The 25,050-nt window shown below is 34.6% G+C and overlaps 4 protein-coding genes across 23 annotated transcripts in view; 2 read left to right on the top strand and 2 right to left on the bottom strand.

Moving 5' to 3' along the window:
- Nucleotides 1-6,824, top strand: part of LOC108760380 (uncharacterized) — a 52,364-nt gene extending 45,540 nt beyond the window's left edge. For 4 of the 6 annotated variants that reach the window (XM_018506295.1, XM_018506299.1, XM_018506298.1 and 1 more), the window contains exons 3-9: nucleotides 3,004-3,508; nucleotides 3,592-4,064; nucleotides 4,668-4,852; nucleotides 4,977-5,317; nucleotides 5,617-5,691; nucleotides 5,763-5,983; nucleotides 6,074-6,824. In XM_018506295.1, coding sequence (XP_018361797.1) covers nucleotides 3,004-3,508; nucleotides 3,592-4,064; nucleotides 4,668-4,852; nucleotides 4,977-5,317; nucleotides 5,617-5,691; nucleotides 5,763-5,983; nucleotides 6,074-6,209 — 1,936 coding nt within the window. In that variant the 3' untranslated portion in view covers nucleotides 6,210-6,824. The remainder of the gene's footprint in view (nucleotides 1-3,003; nucleotides 3,509-3,591; nucleotides 4,065-4,667; nucleotides 4,853-4,976; nucleotides 5,318-5,616; nucleotides 5,692-5,762; nucleotides 5,984-6,073) is intronic. The other 2 variants (XM_018506296.1, XM_018506297.1) reach the window with 2 other exon arrangements.
- A 2,192-nt stretch (nucleotides 6,825-9,016) lies between these two features.
- Nucleotides 9,017-11,242, top strand: LOC108760418 (3-oxoacyl-[acyl-carrier-protein] synthase, mitochondrial). 2 transcript variants are annotated; one of them, XM_018506373.1, is made up of 3 exons: nucleotides 9,017-9,371; nucleotides 9,540-9,920; nucleotides 10,480-11,242. In XM_018506373.1, exons 1-3 carry the CDS (start codon nucleotides 9,173-9,175, stop codon nucleotides 11,220-11,222), a joined length of 1,323 nt encoding a protein of 440 aa, XP_018361875.1. In that variant the 5' UTR covers nucleotides 9,017-9,172; the 3' UTR covers nucleotides 11,223-11,242. The 2 variants fall into 2 exon arrangements, with proteins under 2 accessions (XP_018361875.1, XP_018361876.1); XM_018506374.1 differs by having other exon boundaries at nucleotides 9,225-9,367.
- Nucleotides 11,243-11,401: 159 nt separating this feature from the next.
- LOC108760416 (gametogenetin-binding protein 2-like) lies at nucleotides 11,402-17,291 on the bottom strand. Of its 3 annotated transcripts, none has more exons than XM_018506370.1 (12): nucleotides 16,777-17,291; nucleotides 16,000-16,190; nucleotides 14,883-15,026; nucleotides 14,590-14,802; nucleotides 14,327-14,533; nucleotides 14,081-14,249; nucleotides 13,824-13,988; nucleotides 13,604-13,687; nucleotides 13,270-13,530; nucleotides 12,803-13,180; nucleotides 12,524-12,718; nucleotides 11,402-11,445 (listed from the first exon to the last, which is right to left on the bottom strand). In XM_018506370.1, the coding sequence occupies exons 1-11, from the start codon at nucleotides 16,864-16,866 to the stop codon at nucleotides 12,542-12,544; spliced, it is 2,079 nt and encodes a 692-aa protein (XP_018361872.1). In that variant the 5' UTR covers nucleotides 16,867-17,291; the 3' UTR covers nucleotides 11,402-11,445; nucleotides 12,524-12,541. The 3 variants fall into 3 exon arrangements, with proteins under 3 accessions (XP_018361872.1, XP_018361873.1, XP_018361874.1); XM_018506371.1 differs by lacking the exon at nucleotides 11,402-11,445 and having other exon boundaries at nucleotides 16,777-16,981; nucleotides 17,128-17,291; XM_018506372.1 differs by lacking the exon at nucleotides 11,402-11,445 and having other exon boundaries at nucleotides 16,616-16,858.
- A 767-nt stretch (nucleotides 17,292-18,058) lies between these two features.
- LOC108760451 (alpha-(1,3)-fucosyltransferase 7) lies at nucleotides 18,059-25,021 on the bottom strand. 12 transcript variants are annotated; one of them, XM_018506449.1, is made up of 4 exons: nucleotides 24,949-25,021; nucleotides 21,536-21,941; nucleotides 20,519-20,673; nucleotides 18,059-19,338 (listed from the first exon to the last, which is right to left on the bottom strand). In XM_018506449.1, the coding sequence occupies exons 2-4, from the start codon at nucleotides 21,803-21,805 to the stop codon at nucleotides 18,402-18,404; spliced, it is 1,362 nt and encodes a 453-aa protein (XP_018361951.1). In that variant the 5' UTR covers nucleotides 21,806-21,941; nucleotides 24,949-25,021; the 3' UTR covers nucleotides 18,059-18,401. The 12 variants fall into 12 exon arrangements, with proteins under 12 accessions (XP_018361951.1, XP_018361954.1, XP_018361942.1 ...); XM_018506452.1 differs by lacking the exon at nucleotides 24,949-25,021 and adding an exon at nucleotides 23,942-24,001; XM_018506440.1 differs by lacking the exon at nucleotides 24,949-25,021 and adding an exon at nucleotides 23,012-23,484 and having other exon boundaries at nucleotides 21,536-21,968.
- Nucleotides 25,022-25,050: the final 29 nt, after the last annotated feature.

Genomic DNA, 25,050 nt, shown 5'->3' with positions numbered 1-25,050 from the left:
AGACAAAGAAATATCGTTAATATTTTATATTGCTTCGATAAATACCATATGAATTAGTAAAGGTAAATTAAGAAATAAGGATAATTTTTTATATGTGTAAGACACGGTTTTATGTAATTAAAATCTATTTGTAATTAAAATTCGATCATGTTGAAAGGATCGTTGATGCAACATGTTGTGTGACTTGCTATCTGTAATTTATTCTTTCTACTGAACCGGAACAATGTTACAAATGGATCATGGTCATATTTACTTTAAGAAAGCATGATATTTGTGAAAAATATTTTGAAAATGATCGCGTTGAGAGAAACAGATTTTCTTTCAACGCCATCAATCCTACCAAACAGAAAAAATATATTTTATTTCTCATTATCTATTTATTGTCATTGTTTATTGAATATTTCATACGTTGTGTACACGTACTTGTAGGTAAACGTTAAATTCAATTAAATTTTACTGCACAAATCAATTTTGTTTAATTTTATCAATGATTAAATTAAGTTGAAGTAAGATAATTTAATTAATTAATTATAATATATGAATCTTATTGGAAATCTCGCGGTCATTGGCCCAAACGAGAGAAAAAGGGGATATTTTTAAGAATTTTCCATAAATTTTTAAAATTTAAATTAATATTATGAAGGACATATAAGAGTCAAATAAATGTTTAAAAAGTATAGATGTTACATTAATAAAATAAAATTTAATTGAAAGTTTAGAAAAACGTAAGTATAAACATTACATGTTTCGGCTTTTTATTAAACCATCTTCAGATGATCCTTAACAGTTAACCATTTCTTAAGCATATCCATTTTTTCTTCGGCAATTTACAAGTTGTATCTGAAGTTCTAATAAAAAGCCGAAACATGTAATGTTTATACTTATATTTTTCTAAACTTTCAATTAAATTTTCTTTTATTAATGTGACATCTATACTTTTTAAACATTTATTTGACTCTTATATGTCCTTCGTAATATTAATTTAAATTTTCTAATATTTAAGAGTCCTGTTAATCTCTTTATTATTATAAATTTTTTAATATAAATTTTTCTGATTATAAATAAACAAGCGAGCGTGACACTCCAGATTTATTTCCCACCAAGTTTCCCGATCGTTCGGTGCCCTTTCGCTGAACTTCCGTAGAATTGTCGATTGCGTCGAAGTAGAGGGACCACTTTCTGATGATTACTCCTACCCCCATCCCTTATCCATGGCAAAGTTGGTGAAGACGCTTACGCGCGTTAATTAATCGGGACGCTGACGGTGTGCTGATTAAGCTGCGCGACGTCTAATTATAGCGGCTGGCTAATCAGGTCGTGATACGAAGATTTTATTTACGCCGTGATATATACGTATGAGGACATGTATATCGTACCGTGTTAAGCGTCGATATTACGAGGGAACGATGGCGCGCGCGTGGCGTTTTACCACCACATCGCACCGTCGTCCTTCAGGCCCCCGATGAACAATTATTTTCTAGGCAAGGTCGACCGACTGACGCTTCTATTGCAGTATATGTTTATCGGTTTATCAATGTCATCGTTTCTCGCGGACGGTTGTTTTGCAGGATTTGTCCTTCTTAGCTAGAGGATCTTGGAAGTTCGCTCGTATATTCGTGTGTGATGCGCAATTTCTTTCGAATAAGAAGGAAACAAGGAGAACACTTTGGTTTCGAAAGTCCAGGAACAATCCTTTAATAATGAACTAATATATGCCGCGCATCGAGAAAGAAAGAGAGAAGGGAAAACATTAAGTAATCGAGTTGTTCGGAAAAAACACGAGTAGATTTGATTGAAAAATATCTAACAATCACAATCGATTATTACTCAATGCACTCAGATTTATTGATAACCAAAATAATGCGCGATATTTTTACAATACTCGTTCCTGCACTGTTGGTCTGTTAACTGCCATGGTGGTTATCAGTACCTGACTTTTCAGTGACGCTCTGATGGTTATTGAGAACCATTGTGTTATTAAAAACTTTTAAATACTTATTAAAAAATTAATTGAATATGTTTCGAATGACGTAAATCGCTAAATATAAAGTAAAAAGTCTGCTATTCAATACCTATGAGAATAAAGAAAAGAGAAAAGTCCTATTTAATCATATATATACTATTTTATTATTATACGTTTATGTTCATGAAAATTTTACTGTGTCGTGTACGATAAGGCATATAAAAAAATAGCTGACTAGACAATGTGTTAACACCGCAAGCGAAATATTGTATTTTCTTGTATTTGCGAGGAAATATTTAGAAATATCGTTTAATCTATTCTATATCATTATATATTGCGTCCTCAATAAACTTTGTTAAAAAAATTAGAGAAAACAGTTTCCTAAACGATTATATATTGCATACTTGATTGTCCCGACCAGAGACATTTTATTTAAAAAAAAACCTCATAATGTATCTAATATTACTTCTACTGTTATTCTAATATTATTTCTATGGTCACGTTTCATTCTATTGCTATATTTACAATAAACTCTGTGCGAAATCCAAGTTATTTTTTTTTGTCAAAATAGTCATCTGATACAATCGATTTGATCTTGACATTTCAAAATTTCCAATTTTCTGATCTTCTTGATGTCCACTTTGGGCGTTTAAAATTTGTTACAAAGTTCTATTTATAATTTCATGCGCGATCGTCATACGAAGAGCATTTGCAGTACAAAATGCACATATGTTATAAGTACTAAACGCACGAAATACATATTAAATCCGCTTTAGAGAATCTGTAATTTGTGATAAATTTTGGGATAGATTTCTATTCATAATTTTGTATATCGCATATTTTAATATATCTTACATCACATATGTGTGTATGTATTTTTGATTCTTCGTTGATATATACAAAAATTTTCTGTATTATACGGTGTACTTGAAATTATAATTAAAATTCTACCTTAAATTTTGATACAAAGTCCTGATATAAAATCCTGAAGTGGATTTAAATAAAGAATTCTAAATAAAAGCATTGTTGTATGTTTACAGTTTAAACAACAAAATGCACGCGATGGAGGGTGCGGCCGAGAGTAAGCGAAAGGTGGATACCGCAGAGGACGACAAGACATCCAGATCGTCGCCGTCGCCGAAAGTACCTCAGAGCCAGCAGAACGGCGCCGCTCTTCCGGAGGAAACAGCGGCGGCGCCGACGGCATCGGTGGGTCGCCCACGCAAGAAGAAGGACGAATCGCGCTGCGACACTGAGACTCCGAATACTAAGGGCAGACAGCTGCTTGCGAGTACGTCGCGACAAAGTGCGACGACTCCGAGTGATGTCGTACAGCCGCGTCATGTTAAGGCAGGGTCTGAACCGATTGAGATTAGAAAACGGAAGTCTACTCTGCAAGTTTCGCCTCATTCAGGAAATCCTCCTAAAAAGAAATTTCGCGACAACTACACACGAGAAGAATACATTTCGAATATTGTGGGCGACAACAACGAAAGTATCGAAGACCTTGTGGCAAAAGCTGATCGATTACGAGCCGATATTGTAGTGAGTATTTGAAGATACGATCTCTTTTTTTTTTCTTCGAAACCACTCTTTCTTTAAGCATTTTCGTTAATTTTTATTTGCAGACACTTGAAAACTTAGCACATGCCAAAGAAATGGAATGGAATGAGATCTTGAGGAAGAGGAAACTTAAAGAGGAGGCATATCTGAGGCTCGAAAGGAAGATACAAACAACAGCCTACATGGAAAATGACGGTCAGTTGTCGGAAACTTTACCGCCACGATCATCTGTGAGTTCGGCCGAATGGGAGAACAACGGCAGCAATTCCGTATCGAAGGAGAGATCTTTCGAAACTAAGGAGGATCCAGGTGAGAGATCTTCGGATTCATCGGGTTCGAAGAAAGAGAGAACCCCGAAAACTAGTTCGCAACAACGAGCGACTCCTCCGAAAACCAATGGCGAGAGCAGTCGTAAACAGAATGAGGTGTCGAGTCCGGACAGTCGACAGATTGGAGAAGGCCGTCAAGGTGCAATAGTGGATGTCAGATCCATTATTGCCGACCACAGGCTTAAACATCCAGAAACCGTACCAAGGAGGTAAATTAATTATAAATGACAGAATGGGAGGAGGAAAAAATATGACTTTACTTATCAAAATTTGTATAAATAACGATTCAATAAAATAATTTTCATAAATGTTTGAAACATAAAATTTACATCACATTAGCGCGATATGGATGCACAATATAATTTTCGATAATATCCGAGAAATATAATTTGAGCATAATTTCTTATGCACAGCAAATAGAATCAAGGATGATATACCAGGTCAGAATTGAACAAATATGAATTAAGATGACAAAAGTTAAATTTATTGTTTATAATGTAATAAATAGTATACCATCCTTGATTCTATTTGCTATGCATAAAATACGAGCAAAAAGAATTTTTTTTTTCAAATTTCATACTATAATTTCTTGTACTAGAATTGATTCGCAATTTTGTTTAAACGGTTGAAACATATTTTTATAGCAAATATAATTTTAGATAAGGAAAAAAAATTCTGATTAACAAAATGATTGAGGCTACATTAATAATATGCAATATTTGCTTATACTGACTTATACAGCACTAAAAGATCAGTATTTTTATGAAAACAACTTCATTTTTTCGACACTTGAGCATTATTCCCAATTGTAGAGGACGACGATTGAGAAATTCGAACGTGAACATCAATCTCGGTGCTGGCGGTGCCATGGTTGAAACTGGACACAATGCTGATTCAAGACCGTCTAGCACAGAATCGTGCAAGAGCAATCCAAGTACGAACGATCCCATGAACTATAAAGACATGCTAGTACAATTTGCTAAGCTGAGTCAGCAAGGTAACATCATTTTTCTGAAATTTTTTAATTGACTAAATTTATATTGTTTCCGAAGAGAGGCAATTTGTAATTATTCGGTTTTGGTGATCACCAAACTATAATTATGTTTCAATATTATATTTAGGTGAACCTGTCAAGGTACCGCAGAATTATCCAGATGTGACGCTTCATCCTGTGACACTTTCGTCTGCCCAGAATACGTCTCAGCCAACCGGCTCATTGCTCCACGGAATTCTAACAAAAGCTCAAACGCCGAGATCCTCGACTTTTTCACCTACTTTAGCAAGATTACTCACTGCGCCTGAAAGAGAAAGGAGTTCTCCGGCGGCCGCGGCAGCGGCGGCGGCGGCGGCGGCGGCGACATCAGCGTCTATGTCGCAGCCAAGCGCCACGACTCAGCACCTTTTGCAGACATACCAAGGCTCTAATATGGTTTCTATAAATGATCTCCTGTCTTCTTCCAAGGTTCTTTGTTTTTTTATTTTTTTCTACTTATTCTTTTTTCGTAATTTACGTTAGCATAAAATGCAGTTTCTTTTAAACGACGCGATTATTACACCATTTTAATATCTAGCAGCGTAATTTCATTTTATGTAATTTATATAAATAAATAGAAATAAGAGCATATAAATAATGTAAATAATTTATGAAAATAAATAATATAAGTTTTTGTAAGATAAAAGCTTGAAAAACTCTGGTCAAGTAAGTAGTTAGGCGAGACATAAATTTATCTTTTTTTTGGTAATGTAAGATATTTTTTCCAGGCTCGCACAGAGATAACTATAACCCCCGTCGTTAACACTCCAGCGCAATCTCACTCCAACGATTTAATTCAAGTGGTAAATTTCTTTTGCAATTTATTAATAACACGTTCTCTTGTGCGTGTTTGATCATTTCATTGAATTTTTAGGAAGATGTAGAGGACGAAACGTCGGTAATTGATGATAGGAAAGGAAACTCAGTGATTGGAAGAGATGGTAAACAAATGGTGAAGGACAATCCACCTTCACCAAATGCTCCGCCAAAATGTCAGGGATGTATAATTCGACCCGCACAGTTTGTTTGCGCCGGATGTGGAAATCAGTGGTATTGTAGTCGTTCATGTCAGGTACATGTCATGTCAAGTGCACAGTTACGTATGATGTATCATTTTTTCATATTTACGATTTACGTTAATGATCATCAATAATAATGAATTGTATTTCTTTTTAATATTGACAGCTTGCTGCATGGGCAACACACTCCGATCACTGTCCGCCGGAGCCCGAGAATAGCAAAACGAAGACCAATGTTTAACTCCCGAGATCCCTACATGTCCGGTGTATACAATGGCATCAGGCGAGAGATATCGGCATAACTGAGTACGAATCTAGTCAAGGAAGAAGGTTCAAGGATATAATTCATATTGAGGGACAAATGAGATGCGAAGAGAATTGAAAAGGGATTATCGTGTGTGTGTATCGTATTGATGTAATATTGGAAAGATCCTTGTCGAAGAGAATGGATGATGTCCTATTTATTACAAGCATTTACTGATCTCCCATCTTGAAGGAGGTTTCACGCTATCACGTTCTGTTCTTTGCAGAACGAATTCGTGAATTTTCTTGCACTTTGCTCGAGCTTTAGATGATGAAAATTGTCTTCTTTCGATGATGAAAATTTCGATGACGCGATAATCGATGCCATTGGTTAACGAGCCTTGTGTGTTATGTATAATTCTTTTTCTTTTAGACTTTACTACATACACTAGTCGAAAATTTTTGAATGCTCGAAAGATAAGCGGGAAAGAGAATAAGTAATTTCGTAGCGCTTTGTGGGAGTGGAGCACAATACTAAGTAACGCGATGCTGTATATAATTTTATACAATTTAAGAGAGTTATTCAGCGTCGGATTTTAGAACGTCGATTAATCGCGTGCCATGTGTAAGATCGGGGGCGGATTGGCTATCAGCCCTCTGAAAGATATCGAGAGATACTTTCTGTTTATTAGAAATTATTTTACAGAAAAAATTGTAGAAATCGTAAATTTAATTTGAATGTAAAATTAATATTTGTCATAATAAACGGAGTAAATTTGTTTTAAAAATGTTTACTTTTGTTATTATAACAAATTTTCGATAAAAAATTGACTTGCGATTTACTATGACTTATATTGCCAGACATTGTCCGCAAATGATTAATTATTTCAAAATATATATCCATAGGTAGGTTTTTTCCGCTTACTCAATCCGCCCCTATATGTAAGATTCATTTTCCATAATTGACCTTGACATGGACGCTCAAGTCAGAGCATAATAACTTGAGCATTTTTTTACATGTAGTGTGATATGGATTATATTCTGTTTTCTTCTTTGTTTACATTGTATATAAGAAATTACTGGACGGAGCATTTAATCAATAAACAAGAATATTAAGTATTTCATGTTAAATATTCAGTATATATATTTGCATATATGTATAATTATATATGTATATATACATATCAGGGTTGGTAAAGACTGTTTTTTTTAAGAATAAAACATATTATGTTTCTTCTTGAATATGTTTTTAATGCTTCAAATATGCTTTGAACAGTACTATAAAAAAAACATATTTAAAATATATTAAAAACATCAATTAAGCATGTTTTAAACTGTTTAAAACACGTTTAAAACGTTTTTTTTACCAACCCTGATACATATATATCATATAGCAATATCTTATTTATATATAGGTACATAAATCCTTTCATTTTGTTATACATATATAAATGCTATCTCAGCAAACATTAACACTTACCTGGAACTTACGTGTGTAATATGTATCATTCAACAATATAACTAATATAATACACGTATTATGTATATTACAGTTATATCGTTTAGTGGAAAATTACAACTAACAAGTACTGTAATATTTAGAGTTTGTTGGGATGTATTGTTATAAATATATGGTGCATTATTAATTTGATTTTATTCGATAAAGCATAAAAATGAAATGTTCTCTTTTTTAATAATATTTTTATATTCTCTTTTTTCTCTCGTTCTCTCTCTTAATTCCTTTCTTTGTATAACTTCAGTTCCTTTAAAATCCAATTTTTTCCAAAATTTACTGTAAGCTCTGTCCAGTTATTTTCTTAACCTTCGTGATTTACATGAGTTTCACGCAGAAAAATGCAGACTGCGTGAACACAATTCAGGCCTGCGTATATTGAGACGAATTAATGTATCACACATGCAGCGTTTTATATTTGTTACCAATGCATATGTACATGTAAATTTAACAAAAAAAAAACGATAGATTTAGTATAGCAGTAAGATGTTTTTTTATTCCATTGGTAACATATTCGCATGTTTTGCATTTTTTTAAATTAATATGTTACTCTATACGATGACTGTCCCTGACATAATCTGTAGCCCAAAGTTCCTACAGGTACATACAACATATATATACATATATGTATATGTATAAATATATATATATTTTTCCCAATTACAAAGCAAACCAAAATAAAGTTTTTAATCGTATTCTCTGCATTTTATTATACTTTCATTAATGAAATCATACATTTTCAATGCCCTTGTAATCATTTTGCATAAGTTATTTTATTTTTACGCTAAGATCAAAATAGCATATACTTGGGAGAGAAAGCGCGTTAGCAATTTTAAAAATCGTTTTTTTATTACTTATATATCTCTTAAATTTTTAATATAAAATAAGATTAATATATATAGTTAAAAAATTATCTTACGTAATGTCTTAAGATGTCGAATCAATACGACTTTGTGAGATTGGAAAAAGATTTTTACATTTAAAATATTAAAAAACATTTAAATGACATTAATGTCGTAATTAATAATTTTTTACATGTCTAACATTTAAGACACGACATTTAAAGGATTTAATAGTAATATTATATTTAAAATACAGGAATGGTTAAAAGAATCAACAATAAAACATTTTTCAAAATATTGTTGATAAACATTGATAAAGCAGGCGCCTATCGGTTTATTTACGACATTACAGGCACCTGACACAGTCAATAAGCCTGTTCTTTTTGACTGAACTTTTGCACCAGTTTATCTTTCTCCTTCTTCTTTCCTCCTGGAGAGAAAAGAAAGAAAGAATGATGAACTGGTGCAAAAGTTCAGCCAAAAAGAACAGGTCTATTAGCGCTGGGCACAACTTGCACAGTAACATAACCTCGATGTAGTTGGTTTTACGGTGTGCCTTATAAACGTATTTTACATTTTGGCGATCATGACGAATCAATCATTAACGATATATATATTGCGCTGATTATTGAAGAGCATCTGCAGGAAGTCTCCCTCGAAAATCACGATGTCCATTCCATTTTTGCACGTTAGCCGGTCATTGACGACCGCCGTGAGATCCAAGCGGCGTGTCGTCGTCACCGGGATAGGAACTGTGTGTCCCTTGGGAGTCGGGACACGAAACGCTTGGGAGGCTCTTATCGACTCTAAATGCGGAATCGTGCGACTTTCCGAACCAGATTACGACAAGCTACCGTGCAAAGTAGGTGAGCAATTTTTGACAGTACTATTGCCAACTTGCACTCATGTTGATACTTGTTTATATACAATTATTCTATATGTAAACAAGATTTATTAACTTCTAGTACCTAATATAACTCGTTGCTCAATATTGTATTTCACGCAATAATTATGTAACAATTGGCATTTGTTAGCTGCATTGGTGCCGAAAGGAAACTCTTCTCATGAGCTCAACATTGATTCCTACTTTACGAAGAGTGAGCTACGCACAATGTGCCCTGCCACCGCATATGCGTTAATAGCTTCGGAGGAGGCACTAACGGATGCAAACTGGAAACCAACCGATGAAGCTGATAAACGTGACACTGGAGTCTCGGTAGGAATCGGCATGATAGACCTAGTAGATGTGTGCATGACGTACGAAGCTCTGAAAAAGGGATACAGCAAAATCAGTCCATTCTTCGTGCCAAGGATATTGCCGAACATGGCTGCTGGTCAGATCAGTATAAAGTACGGTTTCCGCGGACCCAATCATTCAGTATCGACTGCATGTGCGACAGGCGCGCATGCTATTGGTAAATAAAGAGCAAAAACAACAGACTCTGGGTGTAGCGATTATGTAATTTTTTAAAATAATAAGACAATTTAAGAAGTCAGAAAGAGCTAACACGGATATAGTACGCAATATGGATTTATTACAATAACACTTACATAATCAATGTAATTTGCAATGTTTTATTAACGTCTCATTATATTTATTATACTAACAGCACTAAGGAGGACTAACAATACTGGTCGAAAAGTTTACGAATTATATTTGTTGAATATGTAAATGTCATTATAATAAATCCGTATTGCACACTAATATTTGCATTGGTTCTTTCGGATTATATTTAAATATTGTTTTATTATTTGATTTATCCCCCCCCCCCCAGAGCCAGCTTACACATACCTTAATTTTTAATTATTACGTAATTTTATTTCTTATGGTCGAAACACGAGAAATAAAAAATTTTTCCATTATCTTCAATGATAATTTTCATGTTTCCGCTTTAGGGAAAAAATTATACGATCGCTATCCTAATTAACGCTCTTTTCATATCTGAGAAACCATCATAATGAATCATTTTCCAGGTGATGCATTCCGCTTTATTCGTGGTGGTGAAACAAGTGTGATGGTATGTGGCGGTGCTGAGGCATGTATCAGTCCATTGGCTATAGCTGCGTTTTGCCGGCTACGCGCTTTGAGCACGTCGAAGAACGATATGCCACGGGAGGCATCACGGCCCTTCGATCATGACCGCGACGGTTTCGTCATGGGCGAAGGCGCTGCGATACTGGTTCTGGAGGAGCTAAATCACGCGCTCGCTCGGAACGCGTCTATCTACGCGGAGGTGTTGGGCTACGGTCTGTCTGGCGACGCATCACACATAACAGCACCTAGCGAGGATGGCACCGGTGCGCTGCTGGCAATGGATCGGACATTGAAGGACGCCGGCATCGAGACCTCGGAAGTGACGCACGTAAATGCGCACGCCACATCCACGCCGCTGGGTGATGCGATCGAGGTGAAGGCGATCGAGTCACTGATGGGTGGACACAGCAAAAACGTAACGATAACGAGCACGAAAGGAGCACATGGTCATCTGCTAGGTGCTGCCGGCAACCTGGAAGCCGCCTTCACGATCTTAGCGATCAAGGAAGGCATCATACCGCCTACGTTGAATCTGCACAACTTAAATATGGAGACAGATTTGAGATTCGCACCGCATACGAAAATGAAATGGAACACGACGACACGTCGAACGGCCTTGAAAAACGCGTTCGGCTTCGGTGGAACGAACGCGTGCTTGTGCTTCACACAATACGTCAACTAAGTCCAAGAGGGAATGTGTATTCTATCTCTTTAGTGAAAGAATATTATAATCACTCTTTTTGAAATACAAAAGGATTTCAATAATGAACTTTGAAAGGTGAAGATTTCTAAAGATAGTGGAGAACAAAAATTATTATTTTAAAAGATGAAAAAAGTTACATTATTTTACAATCTTCATTAGCTTGGAAAAGATACAGCATGTGTCTCCATAAAGATGCGAACGTCTAAGAGTAAAAAGAAAAAAAAAAGATGTCAATTATCGAGTCAAACCTAATTTGAAGTTACAATATAATTAATTACTAGTCATTCCTTGAAATATTCAAAGATAAACACATAAAATCCTAAAAAGATGATCTATGAACTCTTGATATTTCCGTTCAATTGATAAAAAAAGGAGGCGCTGCTCCTGTAAATATGTACTGATATGTAAATATATATATAAAAAGAGAAGCAAATTCGGTGACAAATTGAATTTTACACAACTGATTACCAGTGGATAGCGGCTTAAATATTTTTAATAACTTTTATGCAACATACAATATATATGTGTACGATTTTACGACAATAATTCTTTTTATAGAATATTTTTACAGTGCGTGTAATAGAAGTTACACAGAGAGGATATACATCGGAATAATAAAATATATGTATATATATTATAATGGAATGCAACATTGATTTTAATATTAGGATTCCGACAAAATTATATCGCATCTCTTTTTGTTACAACATTGACACGAATTCACCATAGTCATAGCGCCGCGTAAACAGTCTTGAAAATAAAGATTTCCAAGAAAATACAATACTTTTCAAATCACTGAAAAACTTGTCTTTAACAACTTGCATTTACTGCGGAATCAGATCTGCCATATTTTCACGGCCAAGGCATGTTCGTTCAAAATATCTACTTATTTGCTTTAATTTGCAAAGATCTATACAATCAATTTCGAGATATACATCAATATACATCAATTCAAGTTGATTCGTATACTAGTTTTATGGTATCTCAATTTATGTGTATTCTGTACTTTTCTCAAAGTCGACGTTATTGTTTAACATCAGATATGAAACTATTCAATCTTTCAGTATTTTTTATTTTTCAGATGCAATTTTTGCACGTAGAGATAAATAGTATTGTATAATGTTTTTGGCTTCTTAATTACATATATTCAGCATTTTATTCACATCAGGTCGACTTCGAATGATAACAGTTTCTTCAAAATACATCTATTACATTCGTGTCTCACTACTGACAGTAAATCAAAGTAAAAAAAAAAGAAGAAAATGATGGAGATATATTACCATAGGTAGTAGGAATTCTTAATGAAGAATGCTAAGTGGTTTCTGATGGCTGCACAACATAGCAAAACGTTCTCTAAGTATTTGCCGGAGTTCTCGCCGCTTCTCCGTGAGTTGACATACTCTCGACTTAAATTCTAATACTTCCTCCACTGGAATATAACTCTCCTTCTCGTCGTCGTCAGAAAAGCAGGAATCCTAAACAGTTGCCATACCGAAATTAAGCTTCTTTATAGAGAAAACGAATCCTTAAATGTTTAGATTATCGTATCTTAAATTTACCTTCAACATTTGTGTAAGTGTTGGACCTTTCTTTTGCAATAAAGAGATGCTAGAATTGGAATGATTAAATTTATCATGACAAGTCCCTTCATGATCACACCATTCATCATTACAAGCTACTTCAGAACCTTCCGGTGTGCTAGGAAGAGAAGAACTACTGATATTATGTTCGGAAGAGTATCCGCAATCTTGAGACGATTGTTCGCTTGAGGTGTGGTTTTTTCTCTCAGACATTTCGAAACGTTTCTTCATTACCATCCACGTAGTATATTTATTTTCACTCGGCTCCGTTATCCACGCATCTACCAGTTCGTTAGTCATGGAATTTTTACAATTGTCGTCATAACGCCACTGATTCTCATCGATTTTCTCACTCTCCTTAACGTGAGAAAAAATAAAAAAAACGTTTTATTTTAGAAAACTTAATACATTTATGACAGCAGTACGAAATTGAAAATTGTAGTTACCTTACACGACTCGCAAACATCAGATGAATCCTCCTGAGATAATTGTTTACAAGGTGTACTAATTTGCTTTGATTGACTTGTATTAAGATTTTTCTTTGTTTCGGAGGTGTTCTTTTTAACTTTCTGTGAACCCTTTTTCACAGGGAATGCTAGTTCTGTCTTACTTTGTGATTGTGATATACTATGTGTTTTTGGCTTCTTTAAACAATCTGGACATTTACACATCGGCGGACCTTTATTTTTTGGATCTAGGACCTGCAACTAGTGCAAAAGGAAACGATAGTATACAGAAGCGCACATATGTATGTAAAATTCAGTAAGTCTCGTTATTTACTTTATGCCGATTGATGTTCTGCGTCGTCGGCTTTGATTCTACACAGGTACAGGGGGAATCACTTTGTGATCTCTCATTTGAGCACTACGATAAAATATACAACTTAGTCACGTGCCGGTGAACATGTTAAGTTTAGTGTCATACTTAAATAAGTATGACTCGTGAGAAGTTAAAAATAATTTTTTTTTAAATCAAGTCTTGCACACAAGTTCGAACATACATCACGGGAGTTCTCCTTTTCCTCTGTTTCGTTGCGACGTCCCTTCTTCTTCTTACGTTTAAGACGTAATTTTTCACGTTTGTGCTGTTTCGCTAGTTCTTCCTTTGCAACTTGTTTGTAGAATAATTCCAATTGAGAGATACCTTGTTTCTTTTCAATCGCCGACTGAACAAATCAAAATATTATAGAATAATCTGTTATAAATATAGAATTTTCTAATATTGTGTAGAGGATATTATTATACAAGAGCTTGTTACCTGAAAGTTTCTGGACAACGCATCCACTGCAACAGCAGCTAATACTTTACACACAGTTTCTTCCTCTTTCATTCGTCGATGTATTTTGTGTAGTCGGTCTGCGATACATATACCTAAGCACGTAAGTACTTCTTCTTGAGCAATTTCCAACGTTTTCGCGTGGCGCTCTCTGAAATTCGGAAACATCTCTCATTACTTCTCCTTCCACTAAACATTACCAGAGAATATATTTTTGAAAATCTGTACCTTCCCATAAGTGCCCATGGTTGTGCACGACCAAGGAGAGTGGTCATATATTCCGTGATGGGTGGTAAATGAACATGATGGTCGCGGTAGCAACGTTTAATTCCAGAATATAAAACTGCTACGTAACCTTTTTCTTTTATAGGTTCGGGTTCCCGGGTCAGGAGAGACGACGCCAATAGCACCTTATTGCGACACTCGGCGCAAAATCTGATCACCAAAATCGTTATAAAACAATTACAGATAATCTATGTGAAATTACATACCTATGTTTACGCAAATAAGTATCTAAAGCTTCATCAAGCGTATCGGTCTCTATTAAAGTCAATTCCTGCCGACATGGTAGCTCCATGCAATCCCACACTTCCCTCCAAGAATTCCATATCGGTGGTAACCGCTGGATTTCCAGAGTATGCAGTACACATCGTTGAGACTTTCTATTTCTTTGTTGCTTTTCCATTAAATTATTTAACCTAGTGCTGCAGAGACGTAAATAGTAAATGTAAATAACTCTTCCACAAATGTGTCTAAACTGAGATTCTTGTAATCATTTGCATACCTGTGTCCATGTAACAATGTACAGAGCTTCTGAGGTGATTTTAAAACGTCGTCTTTTATAGAAAGCACACCATCGGGAGTGATAACCAGAGGATCTAATGCAGGATGTCCTGACTTCATCAGATCGGTGAATAATCTTTCAACACTGAACACAGAATATTTCACTGTTCTTTATGCCCGTTTTTTGCACCAATATAGATAAACTTTAACCCTTACATACAATTGGGTCTCACACATTTCTTTTCTTTGGAAAACTAAGCGCATCAAGTAATTAGTTATAATATTTATATACAATTTTTTTAAATACACAACCTTATAAATATTTTGTAAAGATGATAAAGTATATTTCAGAATCACTGATGTCATGAAGAAATCATTAACCTTGGAAACATTTTTATTATATCTTTTTGATCTTTAAACTTTCATTTATCTATATATCTTTATAATCAAAACTATCAATAAAAATTAATATTACATTGATCCTCATTTAAAGTATGTTAATAGACTTTGATAGATATTGAAAAATTCCAATGGACCTACGACAACAGTTAAGGATTAATTTTTGTACATTTGTTAAAGTAATGAAAATTATAACCCAGGACATGAATTATCCACTGTGTGTAATAAAGAAGAATTGGAAAATTATTGTATGCACTAAGGGTGTAATCTCGGTTCAATTTACTCTTCACCTTTTTCTAATTCTTAGAACTAGAAAAAGATAGAGTAAGTTAAGACTAGACTTAATCTGTCCTAGTGGGAACGAGTATTAATAGTATAATCATGATGTAAAAATACAAGGTGTATCATTGCAAATAATGGCAATAGCAATACTGCCAATCAAATTTTGGCCTCAAATTCACTCTGCTGTTATGCATTCTCGGGAATGGTACACCTTGTCTTTTTACATCATGAGTATAATAACAACAATATAAGTCTGTTTTCTGTGGCTAAACCAGTGTACACTTTTGGAACTTAAAGTGAAATAGGTATATGTTTGATATTTGTCGAAAGTGAGAAAGAGACTTCTAGTGCAGTGTAGTGCAGGAACAGAAAACAGACCATATGTATTATTCTAATAAAAAGTTATTTTCAATTATTTTTATAAAAGAGACAATTACCTTCTTCGGCAGCCGACGCATGGTTCTGCGGCGCTCAAGATTTCAACTATCTTCTTGCAAGTAACTGCAAAGGATGTTTTGATTTCTTCCATTGTGAGTAATGCAAATTTCTTTGTAAATTCATCCAGCTGTTTACCGTTGATCAAGGGATTATCACAGATAGCTCCCAAACCAGTTATATCCATAATCATCTAAAAAAACCACAGTAACAAATTAATCTCAGAGGAAATTACACATCAACTAACAAATCACATTCGACTCGATGACAATTAGAAACGACAAAGTAAAGTTCTTGCTCGACACGTTTTGGCTTGGCTAAGAATGTTCTCTCCAACGCGATATAAAGAAAATAATCTACAATAACGTTATCTATCTTATGCAAAGGATTGATGATCGAATTAAGTACAGAGAGATCACCTAAAGGAACACGTATGCAACACAGGTGTGAGAAAGACGATAATCGTCGAGTTATACTCGTTCTATCGCAGTCGGCGAACGTGTTTGGTCAGCTCGATGTTCTGACAACGTACGATCGCAGATTGATCGTGACAAAAGAACTGCAGATTCTTTAGAATCGCGACCTAGCATTCTTGTTTCTTTTTTTTTTTTTCCCCACCTCTCTGACACCTGGCTGTAATGTGTTTTCAGTTAAAAGCCTCCCGTACGGAGCGTGAACGCTTCGTAAAGCGATATCGCCGTCGTGCTCCAGGAGTCGCGCCGGTTGACGGTCAAGGAAATTGGCGTCGCGGGCGCGGGCGTGCGTGCGCGCGCGCTCACCGTCAGGTTCTCGTCGACGATCAGCGGCATTTGCTTGCTGGCCAGCTTCACCGGCTCGTCGTCTCGCCAAACATTGACCAGCCTCGCCATTGTCCACCTTTCCGTTCGAGGTCGTTTGATCCTGAGGTGTACCACGATTTCTCGCAATTTCTCTCGTCGGATCTCCCAAGGCGTTCGCCCGCTCGCTTGCCGGCCCGCTACCTCCCTGCGAATTAGAGATCTGATTGACGTGACCTATGTACACGCGACGTGACGAGCGGCTACGGAACGGCTCTGTCCGCTTCAGTCCGCTTCCTCGCTGAGTAAGAAGATGGTCACGAAAGAACGCGACGCAAAGTGACGGTTTTTTACCCAGGTATATCACACACCGTCTGCCATTTGCAACGTACGGAGTCGCCGTCTATCGCTTCTCTACTTCCGCTCCGCGTGCACTGTCCCTCTCTCTACTGGTGACGACGTCAACGCGTCATCGTCTAGCGTTTGCTAGCGTTGCATTGCGCGCTTTCACAAGTCTTGTTCTCTCTTTTTCCTAATCTTTATTTTTTCTAGTCACGGTTCGGCATCAACTCGTCTACCTCCTCACTAATGCGATTCCCGAAATCTCGAAAAACTTGCGGAAAGACTCTCTCAAGAATCAAGGAATCATTAACGAACATTTCGAATTTGAATGAACGCGTAAATGAGAGGGGATTCTTCTGGATACATTTCGTATCGATCCGAAAGATTTTCCACGGACTTTAACAAAATGCGTCATAGCGATCAAATCTTCTCGTACGCACAGGTCTTCCATTTCAAGCGGCAAATATGAATCTGTTATATACTAGTATAATTAGATCTGTTCTTTCCATTGGAACTTCTTGCATGGTTTATCTATGCTCTTTTTTTCTCTCTATACTGAAAAAAAGAGAAAACATGAACCATGTATGATGTTTAGTTAAAAAGAACAGGCCTATTTTTACTACGCAGATATTTTAATTCCATTAATTTTATATAACACTAATGTATCAATCATTAACTAAAATTGTAATATTTATCATGTATTTTTTAATGTACAATTATTAGTTTTATTTTATATCTATAATATACACAAAAGCGTTTATTAAACATTGTTGCTTATATTAAATAAATTATATTGAAATAATATATGTAGCTATTTTCTAAGGTTTTTATAAATAATTCTTCAATTCTTATTTAAAGAAATGCAGGAACTTTTTTTATCATAATTAACAATATCAAATTAATAATAATCATATCGATTTACAACAATAATTTTTTCTTTTTCTCCACAATTTCTATAAATTTAAAATGCATTTGAAAGTTTCGATAGTTCGACATTGAACCACTGATGCCGTCCATTGCTAAAGTTTCCAAGTCACTGATTCGTATATATATATATATTAATTCATCTACGCTTCACGGCTACACACTTGAAAGACTAGATGATCGTAGAGAATAATCTAAGGATATAAGCAGCAATAAGTACAAAGGAAGTGGATTTTCTACCTTCCGACAACCAGCGCCGATAAGCGTGGACGAGAAAGACACAATAAACACACGTTAAAGCAGGAAACTTGACGTTAGTTATCGGAAAACAAAAAAATCTGTTTTCTTTGTACTCTCGTATCCTAAGCGCTCGCTGGAACGCAGTCTCTCTCCTTGCTCCAAAAGTGTTCAAGATTCGTGTAGACCTTCGGCACGACGGAGTTGTAATGCAATGCCTCACATATGCGACAATAGTGCCTGGAGACACTGCCGAAGTAGCCGTGCTCGTTGATCACCCGATAATGATTGCGCCACTCATGATATCCGAAGTAACGCTCATCGTCGCGGTCCAGATACCTGATGTAGTCAGCGAGCGCGTTCGCGTCCGCGAAATCGTCCACGTGGAGGTAGGAGTGCGGTGGCAACAATAGCAGACAGTCCTGCCGTGACGCTCCCATTATTATCGGAACCGCGAATTTGCGGTACGCGTTCCAAAAGATCTTCTCCGTCAAATATTCTCGGCAGTTGGAGTTCTCGAACGACAGATAAAACTTATATGACTCCAAAGCGACGCAGTCCTTGTCGAAATGACCAGGACAAACGGTTTTGTTGCCACCTAGGCATTTTCCGATGATGTCCAGGTCACCGTGAAGCAACGATTTGAGTGCCTTCACATAGGACCACCGTCCGTTACGACCACCGCAATTGCTGCCCATTATAGCGACCAGTTTGGTCTTGGAAGTTCTCACAGTAGTGTCCCAATGTTTGGCCGGAAAGTTTTTGAAGGTTCGTATTGTTCTTCCATAGGGAACCGGCACATCGCTGTCCATTCGGTATGACATGGACCAGTTGAACAGACCATCGTAGTTCGACAGTCTTTGAGGACCGTGCACAAACGTGTGCAAGGGTGACTCATCTGTCAGGAAGATCCACCGTTGATTCGCCTGGCTTCTCGCCGGTAATTCAGATAGATTCCTCGTGAGGTGTAAATGAAATAGTACGGCGTCTGCTCGATGCAGATCCTTTTCATTGTAACTTAGCAGGCAATTCTGCACTGAACATTGATCCCACGGTGAAAACCTAAAATATACGATATTGTAAATCTTTGTCGATGTTTACTGTGAAAGTAAAGACGACTTCAACCAAACTCCGATTAATTTATCCCGATTAGCAGAATCGCTCAAGACGAAATTTCTAGTATACAGTTCGTTGTTCTTTTTTTTTTTGATATATTAAACATAATTCTATTAATTTAATAGTTTTATTCATATCTATTATTTAATAGTGCTGATTAAATGAATTGGAGTTTGATTGAAGTCACGTTTTGCCCGTTTCCACCAATGTAGTTTAATGTAAATCTTGATTCAACTAATTCTTTATTTTTTCTGGTTTTAAGAATGAGGAAAACTTGAAGAGCAAGTTGTGAACTAAAATTAATGTTAATCTACATTGATAGAAACAGACATAAGTCGCGTGACCGCAATTTTACCGATTATTATCTTTTTAGCCGAAGGTTGATATAATTTCTTATCAATCTAGAACGAATTTTTATTAGTTTGGAACACAAAATTTCAGCTTTAAGAATCTGTTTTGAATTACGGTACAATGATTTTTAACGGAGTTATGAGTAATCAAAGTCAACATATTTCTTTTTTTTTAATTCGCGATAAGACTCATCGCGATTACTCAGTAACAAAAAATCTTAGGAGCATGTTTAAAAATGGTTTTGTATTGTAAAGTATACTTTAAGCTTTCACATTAGAAAGTTGAAAATGTTCGCTAGTTTTTTTGGGACGTGACAGACCCACAAAATAAAGAGAAAATTTTTCCTTTTCTAGTCTAGTTCATTGTTTTCTGTATGTAAAAATTACCGAACAGAAACTCAAAAAACATAGTAAACTTTAGAAAATTAAGGAAACCCTTTAAAATCTTTTCTTAAAATTTAAATTTCGGTCATTTTTAACTCGGTTATTATAACTGTTTAAATTTTGAGGTGCTATACGAACTTTCGTTCTAATTCAATATTTTCGTAAAATGAATGTCAAGTTAAATGTGTTGCTGTATGAATAACAAACCTACTGGTAAGATAAAAATTGATTATACAATTTTTAATCGATTACTTTTAAGTCTTTATAAGTATCTCAAAAATTATTGTTCGAAAGAACAAATGACAAATACCACCCACGGCTTGTATTACTTTGAGTATCCTTGTTTAGAATTATTTTTGTTAAAAAAGATAGAAAATTAAAAATTTTCTAACTTGATGGATGTGAAATGTCTGATGTGTCTGCGTTCCAGAAATTGCCCATGCTTCCAAATCAGGATCAAATAAGTTTTATTGGTGGCGTTCGACTGAGGGGGTGAACTCCCTTCCGGCGCCAATAACCATTTTCCGAGAGGAGATATACTTTCTATCTGAAGAAAACACGCCATAATACATCCAAATTTTTCCTAATATAATGAATAGATATTAAGTGTGAATAGATAATAATTATAAAAATTAAATATGAAAACAAGGCATGTAAGAGTCAATACCATTGGTATTGACTCTTACATGCCTTGTTTTCATATTTAATTTTTATTATTATTAAGAGTCCTTTACGAATATTATTTATTTAGATAATAATTGCTAATATATTAGGTGTTAAACTAAATTCCTGCCGTTTTTCGTCTCCAAAATTGATTTGTTTCGAAGTATTTTCTACTTTATTACTAATTAATAATACTTTATTAATAATACTTTGAGTAAGGTATTTCCCTTCGAAACAAATCAATTTTGGAGACGAAAAACGGCAGGAATTAAGTTTAACACCTAATAATAAAAATGTTTTGTCGACATTTCGCACTAATGGCAAACAAACGAAGCATTGTTAGTCCTTCTTGTACGATTCTATACCGAGGTAGATTACTACGTAATGCTTCTTGATGTAGTTTTAGCATAATCTTTTAAAAATTTAACACCCAAGTATATATATAGAACAACAAATCACAATAATGTGAAGATGACGTTAAAATGCATTATGATTGAAATATAAATTTTAGATCACACACACAATTTGATGTCATTTTAATGTCATCACGATTTATGTTTTGGTTAAGTAGTTACAATTAGCAAATCTATATCAATTTCCATAAAATGCTTCAAATAATAGAAATTATCATTATTATTAGCATTGTTATTTTATTCTCACAATACCATGTTGACATAAGAACGGAATTAATTAGATTCGTAAAGGGTAAAAGATTGCATAGTAATATAAGGTGGTCAACATTTTACCTGTTTATCGGTGAAGCCTCTTTCAAGGAGATTCGCATTCAAGACAGCCGTCGTCTCGAATTGCGCGTTAGGTAATTTTATAGTAGAGACGGATTTTGTAGTAGACCCTCTATTTTCTTGTTTTTCTTCTCTTGTGAACACCTGTTCTTTCCGTGATGCGGAAGACCTTCTGTAGGTGGTGAGAAAATCCGAAGATAGTAATAGCGTGCAGAAAATCGCAGCTGTCGTACTGGTGAGCAGGACGAACGCGAACCGCGTTAACTTGATCATAATGCTCGCCGCCGTTCATTCTATCCTGAGTGTGCGTTAAGCAACTACTGACCGAGACAAATTGAATTCTTAGATCTTATTTGCGCGTCCGATGATGTCCTTCTTTGCGGTATTTTTACGAAGATATGGTGCGAAACTGAATAGGACGAAAACACTTGGTGATCTGTTGCGTATATAATGATAACTTAACTACCTAGTCCCTGTATTCTACTATATGTAACTCGTTATGTATTTATAATGACAGTTGTGCAGCTGTTTTACTTTTACAATATAAAATGCAACTACGTTACAAGCATATAACGATTGCATAATGAGTTATAGAATTCCATTACTGGTAAAAATAGAAATTGGAGCGTAAGTCGAATGAGGTAAATGTACTAGTTATAGCAAACAATTAAAGAACATAGATCACTTAGTGGACAAAATGACAAAAATTTTTAATACTAAGCTTTTAATGATATGTAAGTACGCCTCTAAATAAATTTATTGTTTATCAAAATTTAATAAGACGAATTTATTTAGAGCCGTATATATTAGTAAAAAATATTTAAAATTTTTGTTATTTTGAATAATAATTGGATCATATATCCATTAACTGGTACATTACCTTATAAGAGGAGAGTAACAGAAATGTAAACGCCTACGTTTCTCAAGCAGAACAACAAGTCATTATGATATCGAAATGATGTCAAAATAATCATTAAAAGTCATTTTTCAATCATTTCCGATTCATTTTGATGTCATTTTAACTTGTTCCGCTTGAGTTACATTCCGTTGTTTCAATTTTCGCCTCCTAGAAACTTCGTTTACGCTTCAGTTACTCTCTCCCCTTATATTTATATAATTTACACTCCAATTCTCTCTTTCTTATTTTCGCCAGAGTAAATTTTTAAGTGTCATAAACAGGCAGTGCATTCAGAAAATAGGGAGGAAATATGAAACTGCATTATTTCTATTTTTACTGAGAAAAAGAAATTAAAGAAGAAATTAATTTGACTATTTTTTTTATCGAGTTAGGTACTATTAATACCCATGTTTTCCAGCAGAGAAAGAAATGGTTCTCTTTTCTTAACTTTTTCTTTAATATCTTTAAATCTCTGTCTTTCATTAATAATAATTTATTGCTATCTTTTATAAAACGCGAAGTTACAATTTATAAAAATTAAGCAGTTTCTTTAAAAAATCGCATATCTGTGCGACGTTTACAAAGGTTTGTCCCAACGTGGGCAGCATAGAAATTAACTCCCTCAGCGTCTCGTCTCATTAACTTTTCACAATGAATCGCATGTAAACACCACCGTTAAATTCATTTAACGACAAATAATGAAATAACAGCCGCGCGAAACAGTGTGCAGAGTGAAATAAAACACTTATTAATTACGAAAACCGATCCATGCCACAATAGTCACAATCTTCAATCAAACTGGGACGCGATAGAGGACAAACCACTTTATACTGTATCGACGAGGAGCGAAATGACGCGAGGCGCGCGAATGATAGAAAGCACAAGGAAAGTCGCGGGTGCACGACTCCCGGTGCAACAAGGATACACGCTGGCGCACGACTGACCGTTGATCCCGATTGTCTTGGTTAACCAAGCGTGACCACCGTCCTCCAACATCTCTCAAACGTCATTCACCGTCACCCTGGCCTACCGGTGGTTATCTGCTAGTATCAGCTAGCAGAAACAAGTAAACTCAAGTATGTGTACGCCGCTTATCAGTCAGATAAAGCAATCGAGCTGATCGAATGTGTGTTTCGTGACAACCTGAAAGCTCGTTTGACCAGAAAGCTGGACTAAAGTGTAAAAAAATGGGTTTTAGATCATTCGAATCCGATTAAATAATTTAATATAAAAACTCTTATTTCTGACACAGACTATATAGATGTACTATTTAATCACTCTGGGAGTAAATATGTTAAGTTGGCAAATAAATTATCTTCTTTCCCTTTTTGCTCGAATTTTGGATAATTTTTCAGATTTAATTGCTTTCTCTTCTTCTTTCTAGATTCTATTTTTGGTTTTCTAAACATACTGTTAATTGTTTTCATCGATCACCAAGTTTTATTATGTATGGAAATGCAGAAATAAAAGAAAAAATTATGGGAATTGATATCTTTAATTATTCATTCAACCTTCTTGAGCCGGGAGCCCACACATCTGAGAATTAATTATTTTTTGTTCGTAATATCTTTGTTCACTCAATTGAATCTGTCATAATATTGCGATTTATGCGTTTATTTTATCGCGCGACATCGAGAGTGTCTATGATTATATTATGTGATTATAAAACTATATATCAATTGAACAATATGTAATACGTGTTACAATTAATTTCAACTTGCGCTATTAATACGTATTATGTGTTGATTTTATGGAAGCGGTACAGATGATATTTCCATTGTTTAGATGTTTATAAAATTTGAACTATTAAGGGGTTACAAGTCAGATTTTTATGTATTCAAATTCTTAGAACATACGTTTCCAAAATTATACAATTTATATAGTTAAAATTATACAATTTATATTATAATTACGCAAAAAGTTGGTAGTATTTATTCTATCTATCTTCCGCACTAATGCAATGCTTTTCGTTTTGGTAATATATTATTGGTTATATTCTTCCATTATAACGCAATAAGTCTATAATGATAAAAATATTGAACATGATGAATCATTAAATAAAAATGTACCAGCACACATTCTGTTATCAAATTTAATAAAATAGATTATAAAAATTAAAAATATATATATATTATAAAATAACTCTTTTATTTTATATAGATATATCATTTTTAAAATCTTGATCTTATCTTTGTTGTTGAACTTTATTGATTAATATATCAATTGCGTTTATCTGATATAATTCTTTATGGAGTAAATATATAATTTAAATGTTTACTAATTTTTTTTTGTATTTACTTTTATGATATTATCTTCTTATAATTAATTTTACACAAAATTTTGCATTCTTTTGTTTGTATTTTTGCTAATTAAAGAATAAGTATTAATTTTAATGAATATTAGATTATAAAAAATTCAAAAAATTGTATAAATTTAAGAAAATATTTTAAATCTATAAAAACTTTTGCAATGTTATTATTTTACAAATAAAATGTGAATATTATATATATATACTTACATTGTATTTTATACTTCATCGGGCAGATGAAAATAATAATTTAGGTTAATATTTCAATTGTACAATAAATTTGTCAAGCATATTGATTCGCTACAAGATAAT

The sequence above is a fragment of the Trachymyrmex cornetzi genome, unplaced genomic scaffold, assembly GCF_001594075.2.
Source record: "Trachymyrmex cornetzi isolate Tcor2-1 unplaced genomic scaffold, Tcor1.1 scaffold223, whole genome shotgun sequence".
In the NCBI taxonomy this organism is placed as follows: domain Eukaryota; kingdom Metazoa; phylum Arthropoda; class Insecta; order Hymenoptera; family Formicidae; genus Trachymyrmex; species Trachymyrmex cornetzi.
Note: the sequence above shows the minus strand (reverse complement) of the source record. Positions and strands in the feature narration are given on the sequence as shown.